Source organism: Apodemus sylvaticus, chromosome 3 (genome assembly GCF_947179515.1).
Source record: "Apodemus sylvaticus chromosome 3, mApoSyl1.1, whole genome shotgun sequence".
Taxonomy (NCBI): domain Eukaryota; kingdom Metazoa; phylum Chordata; class Mammalia; order Rodentia; family Muridae; genus Apodemus; species Apodemus sylvaticus.
This window is the reverse complement of record NC_067474.1, coordinates 124,567,095-124,587,236: the sequence shown is the minus strand read 5'-3', so window position 1 is coordinate 124,587,236 and position 20,142 is coordinate 124,567,095. Positions and strand designations below refer to the sequence as shown.

Sequence of the window (20,142 nt, the reverse complement as noted above, 5' to 3'; positions counted from 1 at the left end):
TCAGGCCCAACCCCTCTTCCCTTTATTTTTTTCCCCGTAGAACTAAGCAATTTGTAACTCACACACCAGAGATTTTGTTGTTTAGCCTTGCCTTCCTCTCTCCCTTCTGCAAATGTTCTCAAAACCTCCCAAGTGTGCATAGAGCAAAACAGCATGTGTTTACGTGCAGGCCCCTGATTCTGGGAGTCAAGTTTAGAGACTCACATATGCTGGACAATCACTCTGCCACTGAGCTATATCCTAACTATGGTTATTAAGTGAATGGTTGTGTGACAAATACATAAATGGAGAGTGGGGGTGGTTGGTGTCCTTTGAGGTGTAAAGAATGACCTATGTGTTTTCTTAAGTGAAGGCAGGTCTGATAGCTATTCTTGTTGCCAGCTTACTACATCTGGAATTAACTAAAAGCCATAAAAGGCTGGCTTCTTCTAGATTTATTTATTTATTGTATGTGAGTACACTGTTAGTCTTCAGACACACCAGAAGAGGGAATCAGATCTCATTACAAATGGTTATAAGCCACTATGTGGTTGCTGGGAATTGAACTCAGGACCTCTGCAAGGTCAGTGCTTAACCAATGAGCCATCTCTCCAGCCTTTGCAAACACTAGGCTCTTAAAAATAGAATTCTTTTGCCTGGTGTGGTGACTCTCACCTTTAATTCAAGCCCAGAGGCAGGCGGATCTCTGTGAATTCAAGGCCAGCCTGGTCTACACATAGCAAATACTAGAACAGCCAAGGCTTCAAAGAGATTCTGACTCCAAAAAGCAAAACAAAACAAACCAACAAAACTTATGTTATAATTTTTTAAAAAGTTATATGTAGCCCACACTACTCTTGAATTCATTATGTAGCCAAAGATGATCTTGAACTTACAAAAAAGATTTAGTTTTAACTATATGTACTTTAGTGAGTATGTCTAAGTGGGAGGATATTTGCTCAGAAGTGCAGGTACCATCAGTTCTGATGCCCTGGAGTTACAGACAGTTGTGAGTGTCTCTACCCTTCAGATCCTCTTGAAGATGTTTTTCTCTTTTGTTCTCTCAGTCTCTCTCTCTCCCTCTCCCTCCCCCATTCCTCTTTTCTCCCTCTCTCCTTTTCGACAGTCTCACTTAGCTGAGTCTGGCTTTGAACTACTGATTCTCTGCTCTCCCAAGTGCTGGGATTACAGGTATCCACCATCACGCATGACTTGGATAAATACTCTTAATATTCACGCTCGCTTTCTCCGTTTTCTGCCTCCATAACAGCCCGTCCTGTATAATAGGCAAAGAGAGAAAGAAACAAAGAATGCTCGACTGGGATTGCTAGGGGCGTGGGTCCACCGGTTGCCCTGAGAAGCCGCACCTGGCCCCGCCCACTCACTCCCTGGTCCCGCCTTAGCTCTCGGAGGCCCCGCCCCCTGCATGCCGAATGCCATATAGGCGACTGACGTCAGGCCGTTTGTTGTCATTGGCGGCTCCCAAGATGGCGTCCATCGTGGAAGGGCCGCTGAGCAAATGGACTAACGTGATGAAGGGATGGCAGTATCGTTGGTTCGTGCTGGACTACAATGCAGGGCTGCTCTCCTACTACACGGTGAGTGGCTGATGCCGCGCTGCCGGGTCGGCGAGCTACGGGGAGCCGGGGCGGGGGTGCTCAGCTGTGGAGACCGCCGTACGCGAGGTTCCCTTGTGGAGGAGGGCTTTGCGTGCGGTTAGCCAATGACCAGGAGGGAGATGCGGACCCAGCCAGTGAGCAGCGCGGGCTGGCTGATTAATGGGCCGGGGGCGAGCCGGGTGCCTCAGGGAGTGGTTCTGGGACTAGGTAGGGTCTGCGCCGAGGCGAGGTACGGGTGGGCGTAGTCCCGGTGTGGCAGGTCAGCCGGGCAGTCCACACAGTGCGTCTCTGCTGTCCCCAGCCCGGGCACTGGCCGCACCCCTTAGCGTCCCTCCAGGGCTTGAAGAGCGCTGCCTTCTCCGAGCAGTGGTCAGAGGAACCTGGCCAGGTCCAAAGGTGACCCTCGTCAACACTATGGGCTCTGAAATCCCGCCAGTCTGTCCAGCTAGGCTGTCCTACTCTGGGGATGTACCCCTCTTTCAAGCGGGGCGCGGGTGTAACGGACTCCGCAACTTTTGAGAACAGAGGATTCCCTCTGCGCGAGTCTTCTGGTTACGGAGATGTAGAAAGAAATGGTGCGGTTGCCCTGAAAGTTGTGTTCTGGGGAGAACCGATTTCACTGTTGTTGGCGCGAGTTGGTGCCCCAGGGTAGGTAGATGAAGTGCTGTGGAGCCTATGTTCTGATTGCCTCTTCCACCCCCTTCGCATTGGAGAGGGAAGGTGGGCGGTGTTGGAGAAATTACTAACGGGGCTACTTTCTTTGAGCTATTGTTAATAATAGTCCGTGAGAAGAAGAAAAGCACTCAGGACAGAATATAGAATGTCTTGAAGGCTTTAGAAAATGATAGAAGAAAAAGGGAGAAATAAGGCTATGAGAGAAGAGTTAGTGTTGTGCAAAGTAGGGTTACATAGTTATTCATTCATTTAAAAAATATCTTTGGCTGGTCGGTGATGGCTTGCCTTTGATCCCAGCCCTTGGGAGGCAGAGGCAGGCGGATTTCTGAGTTCGAGGTCAGCCTGGAGTGAGTTCCAGGACAGCCAGGGCTACACAGAGAAACCCTGTCTCGAAAAAAACCAAAAAAAAAAAACAAAAACAAAAACAACAAAAAAAAAAACATTGAGTTCCTGTTCAGCGGGGTCTCTATTCCTGCAAGAATCGACAGCTGTGTAGATGCTGTCTCTGTTCTCAAGAGCTTTTAGTGTAGTCTAGTGGGCACCTTAATGCATTTCCTCTTAATAAATTTGCAAGGTAAGGTATTCATTATCCCCATTTAATGTTCCCATTTTACAGTTTTGGAATCTGAGGCTCCAGGCTTTTAAGTAATTAGCTCAAGATCGCATAGGCAGCTGTAAGTGGTGGAGTCAGGATTCCCATTAAATTTCTCTTTTACTACAGGAAGGAGAAAAGTACATGCTGTTAGGTGGGTCTGCAAGAGTACAAGAGTTGATCACCTTTATTATTCTTTGGATATGAACTTCTGTTCTCTGTGTCTTTGTTATTGTTGTTGTTGTTGTTATTATTATTATTATTTTGATGGAGCCCAGGGCCTCACACATGCTAGGTCAGCACTTTCCCAATGACCCACATTCCTAGCCTCTCTTCTACATAATTTTTAAAGGATCAACTTTTAATGAGACACAAACATATTGTTCAAAGCTGAATACAGTGGCCCATATATGTAGCCTCTTAATTTTATCACCAAGCCAGATTAGGGTGCCTAGGGTGCCTAATGAGACCTTGTCTCAAAACATACACACACACACACACACCACACATCATATTAAGATTATGTCAGATGGAACAGGAGCAACTACACATTTTATCCTGAAAAACTGAAGAATTGTGAAATACCATGACTAAGATAAATAAAGAAAAATATCAAGTTTCACTAAATGTGATAATCAGCAAATCTCGTGGAGCCTAGCCAGCATATTCATGATGGAGTTATTTCAAATAGTAGCACTATAGCATTAAGTTACTCTTCAAATCCCAAATTTGTGTGGTCTGAATCTAGGGCCATCCTAAAGAGGTCCCAAGTTAAGATTCTAGGGAGCTCTTAGCCCAGATAAAATGTCTCTTTTCCTTGTTTTCTTTCTTTCCTGTTTTTTTTTTCTTTTTAAAAATCTTTTCTGTCTGTCTCCTTGTCCTTGTAGTGTGTTCGGACTCCTTGTCCTTCTGACTAAATAGAAGTTTTTCATAGACTTCTTTTTTCTTCCTTAATATCTACCTTCCAAGATTAGATTCTATAAAACAGTATCCTTGTTAGAGGAGGATGGATCGTTTTTCTCCATGATGGCTGTTTTAAAACATTTCTCTTGTTGTTTACTTACAGGGGATTGTGCTATCTTGTAAAGCTAGAATGATAATCACAAGGAGAGAGTAGGAGTCGGATCGAATGTAGGCAGTGAGTTCTGTCACAGATTGAGTGCATTAGTGTTCTGATGGGTCTGTCTATATTAATGATTTGCATGTGGCTAATTTTTACAGCCACACCATCTAGTAAGAATATCTGAACTGGTTGTGCCGATTTTTTTCTAATGCATTTAATTTTCAAAGGATAAAACACTCAGACAATTTACATACAAACCCAGCAGAGCTGCTGTTAGTCAGTCATGGTGCCACTGAGTGTTCCTAGTTTCTCTTGTCTTCTCCACAAGGAAGAAGGCTCTGACCCTTTTTTTTTTTAAATATATGTTTTTTTTTTAAGATTTATTTATTTATTATATGTAAGTACACTGTAGCTGTCTTTTAGACACACCAGAAGAGGGTGTCAGATCTTGTTACAGATGGTTGTGAGCCACCATGTGGTTACTGGGATTTGAACTCAGGACCTTCAGAAGAGCAGTCAGTGCTCTTAACCACTGAGCCATCTCTCCAGCCCAGGCTCTGACCCTTTATCCATGTTTAAATTTCTTATCTGTAATGGAGTCTGCATTTCTTGTGGACACAAGAACTTCTCTGCATCTGTATCAGGAACTTCAAATCAATTCGTCCTCCATGACATCGACACTTGGTTCTTCATAAAACGTGAATTTACCGAGAGCTTTTCTAAGTCAGTCTCAACATAGAGTTTCAGGGCATACAGCCCTTGCTCCTTGATTCCCTCTAAGTCAAGGAGGTTTGTACTGGCAGTGCTAGTGTATAACCCTCCAGGCACCTACGCTTGCAAGCACTGAGCTGGCTGCAGAGCCCTGAGCCTGGTTTAGTTTCCCACAGGGCGCAGGGTTGTGCCAAGTGGCTGTTTCAAGGCCAGTGTTGGAAGCTGGGGTAGTGTGCGAAGGCCAAGGGCAGGCAACAGACATAGGCGGAAAGGCCATGAGCTGACATGGCCACACCAACCCAGGACGTACTTGCCAGTTGTGCCACATTTAATCAGGGTAGCAAATAATCACTTTGTTCCTTGTTTCCAAAATTACTTGAGATGTAGTCTGGCTCTGTGGTTGTTGATTCCTTCCAGGTTGTTCCAGAACATTCTAAATTATTAAACTAGATTGCCCTTGCTTTAGCGTCATCCTCTACTGAGAATCAGTGTGAAATCTCAGACCTGAGCCCAGGGAGAGTCACCGAGATTGAACTGAAATAGGTTCAGCTAAGCCTTTTTTCAGCCTAGAACTTAACAAAAATTTACCAAACTCTGGAGATGGATGGATGATTTTTTTTTAAATGAACAATTAAATTTTTTATTTGTGCATGTCTTTGTGTTTCTTTGCAGGCAGGTTTTATGCCACAACACTTGTGTGGAAGTGAGTTCTCTCCCTCCACCATGTGGTCCCAGGGGTAGAACTCAGGCTGTCAGTCTTGGTGGCAAGTGCCTTGACCAACTGAGCCATCTCCCTAGCCTGGGATGATCTTTTACTTTATTCTTTTCATTTGTTTCATAGTCTTTTTGCCAGACTTGTGGTTGAACCCTCAGCCTTGTATGTGCTAGGCAAACAGACTAATACATCCCCAGCCCAATGTTTTGCTTTTGAAGGAACACTTACTGTATTGTTACAGGGACTCTTTTTCAGGTCTGACTAATTGTGTGTGTGTGTGTGTGTGTGTGTGATTTTTGGGCCCTGGCTAACTTGGAATTCACAGAGATCCACCTACCTCTGCCTCCAGAATGCTAGGATTAAAGGCATACACCACCACCACATAGCCTTAAATCTGCCTCTTAATCATAATCATTAGTTACAATGTATTCCAGTGCTAGTCCACTCAGGAGACATTTTTGTAGGGCTGACTTTGTAATGGTGCAGTTAGTGGATATGCTTGGGAGTACAAGTGTTGGTTCCTTCATGGAAGAACCTCTGATCTAGCAGAGCAGACACCCAGATATAAAGCAGTATGACAAGTGGCTGAAGACATAGCTTAGAGAATAAAGTGCTTGCTGGACAATCACAACCAGAATTCAGATCCCCACATCTTATGTAAAACCTGATCAGGCATAATGGCTGCTCTAATTCTGGCACCCTGGAGTCAGATGGGGAATCCACTGGGCAAGCTAGCTAGCTAGAGTAGGAAGAATTAGTGAGCTCTGGATTCAGCAAGAGAATGATCAAGGAAGACACCCAGTGTTGACTTTGGGCCTCCACACACATGAACACAGACGTGTCCCCAAACATGTGAATACATGTACACATAGTGCACACACAACACACAAGTGCACACATATACACAAAATCATTGTGACAAGATCAGCAATAGAAATAGAAATCTGCAGAAGTGTTGCCCAGAAAAGACCAGAAGGACATTTGAACCAAGGCTTAAGAGACGAAGGTTGAGAAAAGAAAAAAAGGCTATTTTAGGCAATAGGAAAGCTTCAGAGCATGAGATGTATTAGGAAGGCTTACAAATTTCTAAGCAATAATAATGTAAAGATGTATTTGAAAGGTGGTAGGAGATTGAATTCTAGCAGGTATTTGGAGTTATAGGTTAGGGCTGGACTTACTGGGTGATAGCACAAAATTGTTTCACTGTTTTTTTATTGTGTTTCTATGGTACATGTATGTGCCCGCCTGGGTATGTGCCACTGTGAACACATGTGGAGGCCAGAGGACTGATGGTGTCTTCCTTGTTGAGTTCCTCCTTATTTATTTATTTAATTTTTAAAATTCTATGTGCATAGGTGTTTTGACTGTATGTATGTCTGTGTATCATGTGTGTGCCTGGTGCCCTGGAGGCCAGAAGAAGGAGTCAGATTCCCTGGGACTGAAATCTGAACCTCCATTTGGGCGCTGGGAATTAAATTCAGGTCCTTTGGAAGAGCAGCCAATGCTCTTAACTGCTGAGCCATCTCTCCAGTTCCTTCTGCCTTACTTTTTGAGACAAAATTGAACCTGGAACTCATCCATTTGGCTAAGCTGGCTGGTCGATGAGCTCTAGGGATCCATCTATTCCTGCCCCACCCCCATCCCACCCCCAGCACTGGTGTTGTAGATGGTTGGTTGGTATGTCTGGCTTTGATGTGAGTCCCAGGGACCCAAAGAGAGGTCTGCATGCTTGTGTGGCAGGCCGGCCACTGATCGAGCCTTAGCTTCAGCACCCCACACACCTTTCTTTTTGAGAGTAGAGTTTTGTGAGGATCAAACTGGGATCCTCCTGCCTCTATCTCTTGAGTTCTGTTTTTATATATTAGATGAGGTGACCAGGGAGAGCTAAGGATATAGCTTTAGAACACCGTGTGAACTATCAATTTTTAATGTGAATCATGGTTATAAAAGAGATGAGAAAGGAGGGAGGGTTGGAGGAGGTAGTTTTGTGAGAAAGTTGGTAGATTCGTGTAATTTGCTGATTTGGCACATATTTATTGTGCATTTGCTGTGCCAGGCTTTTTACTGAAAAGTAGAGCTAGCAAATGAGGCGGAAACCACCCACGTTGCTGTAACACTGCGGTGTGCTGGAGGGTGTACCAGGTAAAAGCTATGGGCACACACATGATGTTTGGGGTATGGGCCCTGAACGTGTATACCCGACAGTCTTAGCGGGTTTAGACAGGTTTTCTAGAGGAAACAAGATTATAGTGACCTGAGTAGAGAGGTTAGGTGAATGTGCAGAGAGGGAGAAGTGCTGGAGACAGACTGAATTCTGGGGGAGACAGCTGAGGAGCTTGTCAAGGGTGCAGCTCGGGTTGGAAGCCAGCTATAAAGAGGTGACCTTGAGTGCTGAGCGAGCAAGTGGGGGTGTGGTGGATCATGGGAGGCTTTCTTGGCAGTTCACCTTGAAATGCTAAGCAGTTTGAACTTTGTCTGTAGGGTTCTGAAGGGTCATATTCCAAGTACTTGTATTATTGAGAAGACTTTTACTGTAGAAAAAAATTGAACTTCTATAAAAGAGGATAGAACAATGAATTATTGACAACCAGCTGTACAGTTGTCAGCATATTGTTGAAGTTCTGCCTGGTTCTGCCTTCTAGCACCATGCTCCCAGGAATAAGACTCAGACTCAAAATATATTTACAAATACCTTGACCATATAGCTCGGCTCTTCTCTCACTACATATAACTTAAAATATCCCGTTTATTCTAGCTTACATTCTGCCACGTGGCTGGTTACCTGTACTCAGGTACCCTGTGTCTGTCTCTTCACCTCTTGGCAAATCTCCTGCCTCTCTCTATCCCAGAATCCTTTCTTTCTCTTGGATATCCCACCTCTATTTCCTGTCTAAGCCATAGGCATTGGCTTTTTAATTTACAGATAGTGCATTCATATAATACATAAGACATTCTATCTATAGCATATGGCTAATCTGGTTTATTAATCCTCCCAACAGCTCTTTTTCTGTTCTCTCTCTCTCTCTCTCTCTCTCTCTCTCTCTCTCTCTCTCTCTCTCTTCTTTCTTTCTTTCTTTCTTTCTTTCTGTAGCCCCACCTGTCCCCAAGCTCATAGTTACAGATGATCTTGAGCTTCTGATCCTCCTGCTTCTGCCCCCAAGCAGAGGGACCACAGATGTATGGTACCACACCCAGAATGTGTGTGTGTGTGTGTGTAAATAGACATATTCAGACAGGAAATAGAGGTGGGATAGCCGGGAGAGAGAAAGGATTCAGGGATAGAGAGGCAGGAGATTTCCAAGAGGTGAGAGACCAACACATGGTGCCTGAGCATACACACACACACACACACACACACACACACACGCACACGCACACGCACACGCACACACACACACACCCCATATACGTATGCACACACACACACACACACCCCATATACGTATGCACACACACACACACACACACACACACACACACACACACGTGTGTATATTCAAAGACAGGATCTCACTATGTAGTCCGAGCCATTCTTAAACTCATAGGATTGCAGGTGAGTGTTGCTGTGCCCAGCTCAATTGGATTATTTTAAAACGTACTCCAAATACTATATTAAGGTTTATTTGTGAATATTTCAGTGTACCAAGCATTAAGAGTTCTTAAAAAGTTTTTGAGAATTAAAATTGTATTGTGTATGCCAGTTTGTGCTTGGGTACGTGTATGCTCAAGCGGACAGGTTGCTTGTGCCTGGCCTCACAGTCAGAGGACAACTTGCCAGAGGTGGTTCTCTGTCCAGCATGTGGCTTCTGGCTCAATGGCTCAAAGATTTCTCGTTTTAAAAAGTGTTGCTAAAATACCTTTATTATTGTGGAAAGGTAATAATTTAGTAATGTCAAGTATGAAGTCTGTTGATTTCCTGGCAGTCTTAACTGTTACTCTGTCAGCAGTTGCTCTCTGAATCAGGGTTCCAAACAAGATCCACACATAAACTTCTTAAGCACCGGGGGCTGAAAAATGGCTCAGTCTGTAAATAGGCTGTGCAAATGGAGCCTGAGTTTGGATCCCAGCACACATGTAAAAGGCCGAGCCGTGGCGTTCCCAGCTCCCAGAGCTGGGGATGTAGAAACAGATCACTGGAGTTTGTTGGCCTGCCAGCCAGGATGAATGGGGGAGGAATAATAGTTTTGAGGCCTGATGGGTTGAAGTGCTGTGTTAAGGCTCTGGAGTTTGAGACAGAAATCAGGGCTGAAGATATTAATTTTTCTCATATGAAGAATTGAGAGACTGAAAACTGGTATCTTTGGAGACCGTTCAGGAAAATTCCATTGAATTAATTACTTATTGCCCTGTGACTAGTCACGTTAAAGCATAGCAACACGAAACATTGTCATTTTATAGTTTCTACAGCACAGAACTTTGTGTTTCAAGCTCAGGGTCTCATGACATTGCACTCAGGGTCCCTTCATCCCTTCATCTGAAGCACCCGGCTGGGCTTGCTTCTAAATCGCCATTGGCAGAAAGCCTTGGCTCCCTGCTGGCTGTTGGAAGGTGGCCCCAAGTTTCTCATCAGGTAGTGTCTCCCTTGGGATACTTGAGTGCTAACACGACAGAGAAGCTAGCTTCATCAGGAGAGAGTGATTCCAGTGAGATCAGGCAGGAGGCCGTCATTCACTTGTGACTCCTCTCTCGTCACTTCTGCTACATTCTCTTCATTATTTTACCTCACGCTTCTGTAGATGGACATTTTATACATGGGGACTAAAATTAGGCTTTGTCTTCTCAAAGAACTTGTGCTGCGATTGTAATCCATGACAACCATGTTTAAGTGAGTGATAGATGCTGGAGGAGGGGGTCACTTCTACAGGAGAGTGAGAAGAAACAGCCAGAGGTAGAAGAGGAAACCCAGCAGAATGTGGTAGTCTTAGAAGTCGAACTGGGAGGCATGAAGTGGCTTGAATACTGCTGAGAGGGTTGCACAGTGAGATCCAGTGCACAGACTCCCAGATTGATGGCCTTGGAGATCGCTGATGTCCACAGTGAGGGTGGCTTCTGTGGAGTGGTGGATGTAGAGGCCTGGCTGGAGAGGCTTGAAGACCAAGTAGACAAATGAGCGTAAGTTATTCAAGATAGTTCCCTGCAGAAACCGGTGCAGAAAATAGGTGATTGACGGATAGTTCCTGAGTTAGCTGTGTGTTGAGGTAGGAAGGAAGGTAACGAGGAGAACAAAGTGAACTTGAGTAGAGTGGGGATAATGACCTTGGGAAGTAGGAAAAGGAGAAAGTGATGGGTTAAGGAGGGAACTGGGTTCTAGTGTGAGTTGTTAAGGTCGGAACCAGAGAGGTAGTAAGTTACCTTTGCTGCTCTTCGTAGCTGTCATTAGGAAGGTTGTGTTTTTGCTATTGCACAGTGACTGGAATGGATTCCTGATGTCTTTGCATTAAATCCCTGCTAGTCAAAGCAACTCTCTGTTATTTGACAATTGATAGCCATCTGTAGACGATGATATTTTTTTTAAAGTCTGTGTAATTTACATGGATTTTTAGGTTTCTTTTTAAAGATGTAGTTTATTATTTTTATATGTATTCATGTTTTGCCTACATGTATGTCTGTGTACTGTGTGCATGCCTGAAGTCCACAGAGGCCAGGAAAGGGCATCAGATCCCCTGGAACTGGAGTTACAGACAGTTGTAAGCTGCTGATTGGGTCCTGGGAACAGAACACAGCTCTATCACAAGGGCAGCCAGTGTTCTTCACTGCCTAGCCATTTCTCCAGCCCCTGTATTTTAGGTTTTTGAAGCACTAAAATGTATCTGTGTCTCTTGTAACATCATTCTAGAATAATGTTAGCATCGGTCTCATCACATATTCAAAAGTAAATATATACCCTCCTAAGTAACTTCTTCTTTTCTTCTTTAATGAAGGATCTTGTTATGCAGATTATGCTGCCTTGGAACTCTTGATCCTTCAGCCTTGGCTTCCTGCATTCTGGGATTACAGGCACCCAGCAACCTGACAGTAAACTGACAGTAAACTGTTGCTGCAAATAGCAAATGAACTTTTTTATTATGGTTATGTGGCTTACTTCAGTGCAGGCTGAGTATTTCTTATCCAGTATGCTTGGGACCAGAAGTAGTTTGCATTTTAGAATTTTAAAAATTATTTTGGAATTTGTACCTATCATGAGATATTTTAGGGTTAGGGGCCAAGTCCAGGTTTAGTGAGAAGATCCTACCTTAAAAAATAAGGTGTGTACTTGTGGAAGACAGAGTGGACTTCTGGCCTCTATAGACAAGTGCACACGTACATACATATGCATATGTGAACTTGTATACACACAAATTTCAGGTTCTGGAACATTTAAATTTCAGGTTAGGGATGCTTATCTATATATAAAGTTGCTTTAGATTTGTAAAAGGAATGAAAGCAAGAGTGTGTCTGAATTTAGGTACCCCAAGGAAAACAAAGAAAACCCCTAAAGTAAATGTGACATCAATGGGAAGCAGTGGTGTAAATGCTGCATTGTCCTCTGCCTGTCCAGTTCTGACATTGTAAATCTGTGTTATCATCTACAAAGTTCAACATTGAGACCTGAGGAATCCGCTGCACCACTCTCCAGCTGCAGTGAAACCTCAGATTGTAAGCAAGTTAGGGTTACGTTAACAGCTGTTCTAAGGGTCATGCCCCACACTGGCCAAATGCTGGGCATAGCTATACCAGCCTTGTTCTTCTCTCTCCTGGGCCTTTCAACCTAATTCTTTTGGATATTTAACTGTTTATATCTGGCATAGTCAACTAGCCGCATCCCTAGTACATTCTTTATCTGTACAGCAAGCTTGTAACCTCTTAGCAGTTTGTAATGAACATTATAATCTTTAGGGCTAACAGTGTAGCACATTCCATAGAATGGAATGTCCCTATTCTTCAAGCCAGCCTTAGAGGTGAGATACAGGAGACAATTAGGGATTCTAGTATACAGAGCCTTGTAAGTACTGCAGAATACATAATAGCAAATATGCCCAAGTCTATGGCTTATGTAAAACTCACTTGCATTTATAGTAACAACAACGGCTTTTAATTAATCCTCTGGAGGCTGAAGAATCAGCTATCTGCTTTGTGTGTTAATTCAGATAGGCTGTCAGTTCTCACTGCTGTTGTAGGTAGGTGTTTTGTTTATTTGCATTTGCTTTAGTTTGGTCTTGCCTGTAGCCCAGGCTGGCCTGGAACTCATGGTGCATAGACATACTTGCAGGCAAAACATCTGTACATATTCAAAAGAAAAAAAAAGAAAACCAAAAGAAAGTAGAATTGTTCATTTTAAATATGCTGTGTATATGCTGGGCAGTGGTGGCGCACGCCTTTAATCCCAGCACTTGGGAGGCAGAGGCAGAGGCCGGTGGATTTCTGATTTTGAGGCCGGCCTGGTCTACACAGTGAGTTCCAAGACAGCCAGGGCTACACAGAGAAACCCTGTCTCGAAAAACACAAAACAAAACAAAACAAAACAAAACGCTGTGTATATGTGGTAGTTACCTCACATTAGATTTTCAGATATGTAATAGACAATTGCAACCTAAACTAGAACACAGAAGTGATTTAGATTAAGAATTACATTATTTTAATACAGGAAAAAAAAAACAAACAAATGGCCAGCTGAATAATTTATTTATTTTTCTTAATGACTTTATTGTAAAGGACTGTCTCTCAGACTAGGACCAGCCTCCTTCCCTCCCTCGCTCTTTCCCTTTATTTTGAGACACTCATAATTAATTTTTTTCTATTCATCTGGCAAGGTTAAGTTCATTGGAAGCTGTCATTGGAAGCTGGGGGATGTGGTGCCCTCTTTAGTTCCAGTACTCAGAATGGATTTTGTCCACATAAAGCCTCTGTGTTCCCTTGTTTGTGTGTTTTATTTTAGTAATATTTTGTTTTTGAGAGAGGGTCTTACTATATCGCTGATTTCAAACTTACCACCCTCCTGCCTTCACCTCCTGGTAAGACTTGGCTTACTGGACAGTAATTATAGCACAGCTGGGTATATAAACATCTGGGTGGAAATATGCTCTGTCCTTCTAAGGCTCTGCAGGCTTTTACAAACCTCCTCCTCCTCGGCCCTCACAGGAGCCCCTCACAATCCAAGGGCAGTAAAGCAGTCCTGCTGGCAGTGCGCAGCACTCCAGCACCGTCTCTGTTGATTTAGACACACTCTCTTCTTTCCCCGCCTCAGTGCACGGGGTTTCATTGTTTCTGAATGTTCAAGGCCTTCATTCTGTGGGTTTCATCCTCGGCTGTATTTTCTCTCTTTCTCATTATCTTTATGTCCTAGCTCCCTTGAGCTTCTGTTGCCTGTTAAAGATCTTATTAAGTAATATAACAAGCATCTTAGTTGTGACAGCTTTAAAAAAAACTTACTTTTTTAAAGATTCATTTTATTGTTATTTTTAGCTGTATGCAGTTGCACGTATGTCTGTCTGTGAGTGTGCACAGGAGTGCAGGTGCTGGTGGAAAAGAGGCATCAGCTCTCCTAGAGCTGGAGTTCCAGAGCTTGTGAGCCTTCATGTGGGTGCTGGGAAGCAAACCCCGGTCCTCTGGAGGAGCAGCGGGTGTTGCTCACTCCCGAGCCATCTTTCCAGCCTTTAACAGTTTTATGTCGATTTTAGGTTGTCTCCCCACAGATTGTTTTCCTCCATGCTGGGGATGGAACACAGGGCCTCAGGCTTTCTGCTCCCAGTTCCTCAATAGTTTTATATGATTTATGTGCAGCCTTAGACAGACTTGAAATTGGATTTAAATTAATGCAATTTAGTAACATCAACAAACTGTGACCATCACCACAGTTTAGAAACTTTTCTTCACTCTATAAACTGTTTCTTTTAACAGTCATTGGTTTCTGCAAGCACCTTTACTATTTTCAAGTTCCATTCAAGTTTAGTCTATATTAATACTTTGTATCACTGAGTATTTACTTAATTTACTGGAAGATGTTATAGCTTGGATCTCTTTTCCTCTTTTTTTTTCCTTATTACTTAAAAGCTTTTGCTCACAATATTTTTTTGATCATATTCTTTTCTCTCCTGCAAATCCTTCCAGGTCCTCCTCCCTACCCACCCAACTTCATGTTCTCTCTCTCTCTCTCTCTCTCTCTCTCTCTCTCTCTCTCTCTCTCTCTCTCTCTCTCTCCCTCTCTCTCTGTCTCTCTCTCTCTGTCTCACTCACTCTCTCTGACACACACACACACACACACACACACACAAACACACCAAAACATGAACATCAAAACCAACCAATCAACAAACATTTGAAACTAATGTGACAAAACAAAAACAAAACAAACCCCCAAAACCCCACAAAGCACATAAAAGAACATGGAGTAGCTTTTACACCTGACTCTGGAGCCTGACCTGAGGTGTGGTTGATAGACCCAGTGTTCTGTCAGTGGAGGAAGCCATTTTACTCCTTCCCAGCAGCTATCATCTACAACTAGCTTCTCCATGAGGGATGGGACGGTGTTCAAGTCACCTTCTGCTTACTGTAATTTTGTCTGGTTTGAATTTGTGCAGGTCTTATGTGTGCTGACTTATTCTGTGAGTTCATATATGTTCACACCTGTTGTATCTGGAAGATATCTGAGTATATAACTATGTGCATATTCCACATTTTATTTCATTCATCAGAGGTAGTTGATAGAGATGGAGTTGTTTGTTCTTTTGGACTGTTCTGACTAATGCCACTATGAGCTTTTATTTGCAGGCTTTGCTCTAAGTATCCATTTTCATTTCTTGGGTTTAGATGATGTAGGATTGGAATTGCCCAGTCATGCGATTATTCTTTGTTTAACCTTTTGAGGAACTACCAGGCTGTTTTGTAAATGGCTCTTACTAGCTGTATAACATTTGTTGGGACTGGAGAGATGAGATGGCTCAGTGATTAAGAGCACGGACAGCCCCAAGGTCCTGAGTTCAAATCCCAGCAACTACATGGTGGCTCACAACCATCCGTAATGAAATCTGACGCCCTCTTCTGGTAAAACAGCTATAGTGTACTTACATATAATAAATAAATACATCTTTTTTTTTAAATTCGATATATTTTTTATTTACATTTCAAATGATTTCCCCTTTTCAGGCCCCCCCCCACTCCCCAAAAGTCATATAAGCCCCCTTCCCTCCCCCTGTTCTCCCATCCACCCCTTCCCACTTCCCTGTTCTGGTTTTGCCCCATACTGCTACACTGAGTCTTTCCAGAACCAGAGGCCACTCCTCAGTTCTTCTTGTACCTCATTTGATGTGTGGATTATGTTTTGAGTATTCCAATTTTCTAGGCTTATATCCACTTATTAGTGAGTGCATACCATGACTGATCTTTTGAGACTGGGCTACCTCACTTAGTATGATGTTCTCCAACTCCATCCATTTGTCTAAGAATTTCATGAATTCATTGTTTCTAATGGCTGAATAGTACTCCATTGGGTATATAAACCACATTTTTTGCATCCATTCTTCTGTTGAGGGATACCTGGGTTCTTCCCAGCTTCTGGCTATTATAAATAGGGCTGCTATGAACATAGTGGAGCACATATCCTTATTACATGCTGGGGAATCCTCTGGGTATATGCCCAGGAGTGGTATAGCAGGATCCTCTGGAAGTGATGTGTCCAGTTTTCTGAGGAACCGCCAGACTGATTTCCAGAATGGTTGTACCAGTTTGCAACCCCACCAGCACTCCACATCCTTGCCAACACCTGCTGTCTCCTGAATTTTTAATCTTAGCCATTCTGACTAGTATAAGGTGAAATCTCAGGGTTGTTTTGATTTGCATTTCCCTAATGAAGTTGAGCATTTTTTAAGATGCTTCTCAGCCATCCGAAGTTCTTCAGGTGAAAATTCTTTGTTTAGCTCTGTACCCCATTTTTTAATAGGGTTATTTGGTTTTCTGGGGTCTAACTTCTTGAGTTCTTTGTATATATTGGATATTAGCCCTCTATCTGATGTAGGGTTGGTGAAGATCTTTTCCCAATTTGTTGGTTGCCGATTTGTCCTTTTGATGGTGTCCTTTGCCTTACAGAAACTTTGTAATTTAATGAGGTCCCATTTGTCAATTCTTGATTTTAGAGCATACGCTATTGGTATTCTGTTCAGGAACTTTCCCCCTATACTGATGTCCTCAAGGGTCTTCCCCAGTTTCTTTTCTTTCTATTAGCTTCAGAGTGTCTGGCTTTATGTGGAGGTCCTTGATCCATTTGGAGTTGAGCTTAGTACAAGGAGATAAGGATGGATCAATTCTCATTCTTCTGACCTCCAGTTGAACCAGCACCATTTGTTGAAAGGCTATCTTTTTTCCATTGGAAAGTATTCAAATTAACAAAATTAGAAATGAAAAGGGGGATATAACAACAGAAACTGAGGAAATTCAAAAAATCATCAGATCCTACTACAAAAGCCTATACTCAACACAACTGGAGAATCTGGAGGAAATGGACAATTTCCTAGACAGATAACAAATACCAAAATTAAATCAGGACCAAATAGATCATCTAAACAGTCCCATAACCCCTAAAGAAATAGAAGGGGTCATAGAAAGCCTTCCAACCAAAAACACAGGACCAGATGGTTTCAGTGCAGAATTCTATCAGACCTTCAAAGAAGACCTAATACCAATACTCTTCAAACTATTCCACAAAATAGAAACAGAAGGAACACTACCCAACTCCTTCTATGAAGCCACAATTACGCTGATACCAAAACCACACAAAGATCCAACAAAGAAAGAGAACTTCAGACCAATTTCCCTTGTGAACATCGATGCAAAAATACTCAATAAAATTCTTGCCAACCGAATCCAAGAACACATCATAACGATCATCCACCATGATCAAGTAGGCTTTATCCCAGGGATGCAGGGTTGGTTCAATATACGGAAATCCATCAATGCAATCCACTTCATAAACAAACTCAAAGAAAAAAACCACATGGTCATTTCATTGGATGCTGAAAAAGCGTTCGACAAAATTCAGCATCCTTTCATGCTTAAAGTCTTGGAGAGAACAGGAATTCAAGGCCCATACCTAAACATAGTAAAAGCAATATACAGCAAACAGGTAGCCAGCATCAAACTAAATGGAGAGAAACTTGAAGCAATCCCACTAAAATCAGGGACTAGACAGGGCTGCCCCCTTTCTCCTTATCTTTTCAATATTGTACTTGAGGTACTAGCTCGGGCAATTAGACAACATAAGGAGGTCAAAGGGATACAAATTGGAAAGGAAGAAGTCAAACTATCATTATTTGCATATGATATGATAGTCTACCTAAGTGACCCAAAAAACTCCACTAGAGAACTCTTACAGCTAATAAACAACTTCAGCAAAGTGGCAGGTTATAAAATCAACTCAAGCAAATCAGTAGCCTTTGTATACTCAAAGGATAAGCAGGCTGAGAAAGAAATTAGGGAACTTACACCCTTCACAATAGCCACAAACAGTATAAAGTACCTTGGGGTGACTCTTACGAAACATGTGAAAGATCTATATGACAAGAACTTGAAGACTCTGAAGAAGGAAATAGAGGAAGACCTCAAAAAATGGAAAAACCTCCCATGCTCATGGATCGGCAGGATTAATATAGTTAAAATGGCCATTTTGCCAAAAACAATATACAGATTCAATGCAATACCCATCAAAATACCAACTCAGTTCTTCATAGAGTTAGGAAGAGCAATTCTCAAATTCATCTGGAATAACAAAAAACCCAGGATAGCTAAAACTATTCTCAACAACAAAAGAAATTCTGGGGGGAATCAGTATCCCTGACCTCAAGCAATACTGCAGAGCAATAGTGTTAAAAACTGCATGGTATTCGTACAGTGACAGGCAGGCGGATCAATGGAACAGGATTGAAGATCCAGAAATGAACCCACACACCCTTGGCCACTTGATCCTCGACAAAGGAGCTGAAAACATCCAATGGAAAAAAAGATAGCCTTTTCAACAAATAAATCTTTAAAAAAAAAAGAAAATATTAAAAAAAAAAAAAAGAACATTGGTTATCTCCATTTTGACCATAGCTATCCCATTGGATAGGAAGTCTTTTTTGCTTGTGTTTTCCCTGTGGCTGTTCTTTCATGTGTTATTGGCCAACTGAATATCTTTGGAAAAGTATTGATTCATAGCCATGCCAATTTTAAAGTCAGGGTTTCTTTTTCTTTTAGCTTTCCTTTCCTTTCCCTTTCCCTTTTCCTTTCCCTTTCCCTTTCCCTTTCCCTTTCCCTTCCCTTCCCTTCCCCTTTCCCTCCCCCCTTCCTCCCCCCTTCCTCCCCCTCTCCCTCCCCTCCTCTCCCCTCCCCTCCCCTGTCCTCTCCTCCCCTCCCCTTCCCTCCCCTCCCTTCCCCTCTCCTCTCCTCTCCTCTCCTCCCCTCCCCTCCACTCCCCTCCCCTCCCCTCCCCTCCCTTCCCCTCTCCTTTCCTCTCCTTTCCTTTCCTTCGAGTTTGGGACCAGGGAGCTGGCAGAGTGAGTTAAGGTTGCCAAGACTGATGACCTGAGTTTGGTTTCCTGGGACCCACATGCTGGAAGGAGAAGTGAGAATGGAGTCCTGCATGGCCCTGGACTCTCGGATACCTCCTTACTCTCCTGTAACCACATTTCCCTTAAGCACCAACATTTGTGATAGAAATTCTTCCAGGAAACCTTTTCTGAGGAAGTTTTGAGTTCTTGAGATTTACCTTTGTTTTGATATTTACATTCTAGATTTCAAATGCTTTCCCTAGCTAACTTGAGAATCAAATTTAACAGTTTCTTTGCAACCCCCCCCCCCCCCAATCCTAAACCCCATTTAGGAACAAGGAGGTTTGGAGCACAGCCCCTTTCTAAATTGAGCTCTGCAGAATGAGTCCTGGGATTAGACAGAGCATGGAAGCTTCACTGTTCTAGCTGCTGTCCTTGTTAAGTAGATTTGTGTGTGTGTGTGACACATATTTTCCTGCATGTGTATTTTAAAGTTTTGGGGGACTGTCTGTTCATTTACAAGTATACACTATGCATGTGCATGTACGTGTGTGCAAATGTTTACCACACACATGGGGTCAGGGAACAACTTGTGGTAGTCAGTTCTTCCCTTTTGCCTTGTGGGCTCTGGGAATCCAACTCACCATTTTGCAGAGTTCCTCTCCCCACCAAGCCACTCTCTCTCTTCTCACCAGGTCACAGTTCTCCCTTCCTTTCTACCAGGTCATGGGGGGGGGTCCCTCTCTCCCTCTCCCCTCCCTCTCTCCCTTTCTCCCTCTGTCCCTCTGTCCCTCCGTCCCTCCGTCCCTCTGTCCCTCTTTCCCTTCCTTCTTCCCTTCCTCCCTCCCTCCCTCCCTCCCTCCCTCCCTCCCTCCCTCTTCCTCCCCCATTCTCCCTCTTTCCCTCTCCCTCTCTCTCCCTCCCTCTTTCCCTCTCCCCTCTCCCTCTTTCCTTCTCTCTTCTTCCTTCTCCCCTCTCCTCCCCACCAGGCCATGACTCACTCCTCCCACAGAGCCACACTCTCTCTCCCCCCAATAAGCCACAGCTTACTCTTCAAAATCTTAGAGGGTTTTCTTCTAGTTCTCGTTTTATTTTGTGCCCACATTGGTCTTTTTCCAAGTCAGGATAAAGTTCCTCAGGCTTTTTTTTTTTTGATAAAGATGTGAAATTGAATGATAAATAATAGATTATAATTTCACAGTTTAGTGAGGGAAATACTAATATTGAAGCACAAAGCATTTGGAGTTTAACACTTCTCCATTATTTTCCTCAGTCAACTCTCTTTAAAAAAA

The 20,142-nt window shown here is 43.1% G+C and overlaps 1 protein-coding gene across 4 annotated transcripts in view; it reads left to right on the top strand.

The window, feature by feature from the left end:
- The first annotated feature begins 1,434 nt into the window (after nucleotides 1-1,434).
- Nucleotides 1,435-20,142, top strand: part of Osbpl9 (oxysterol binding protein like 9) — a 140,758-nt gene continuing 122,050 nt past the window's right edge. For all 4 annotated transcript variants that reach the window (XM_052176989.1, XM_052176988.1, XM_052176987.1 and 1 more), the window contains exon 1: nucleotides 1,435-1,577. In XM_052176989.1, coding sequence (XP_052032949.1) covers nucleotides 1,467-1,577 — 111 coding nt within the window. In that variant the 5' untranslated portion in view covers nucleotides 1,435-1,466. The remainder of the gene's footprint in view (nucleotides 1,578-20,142) is intronic.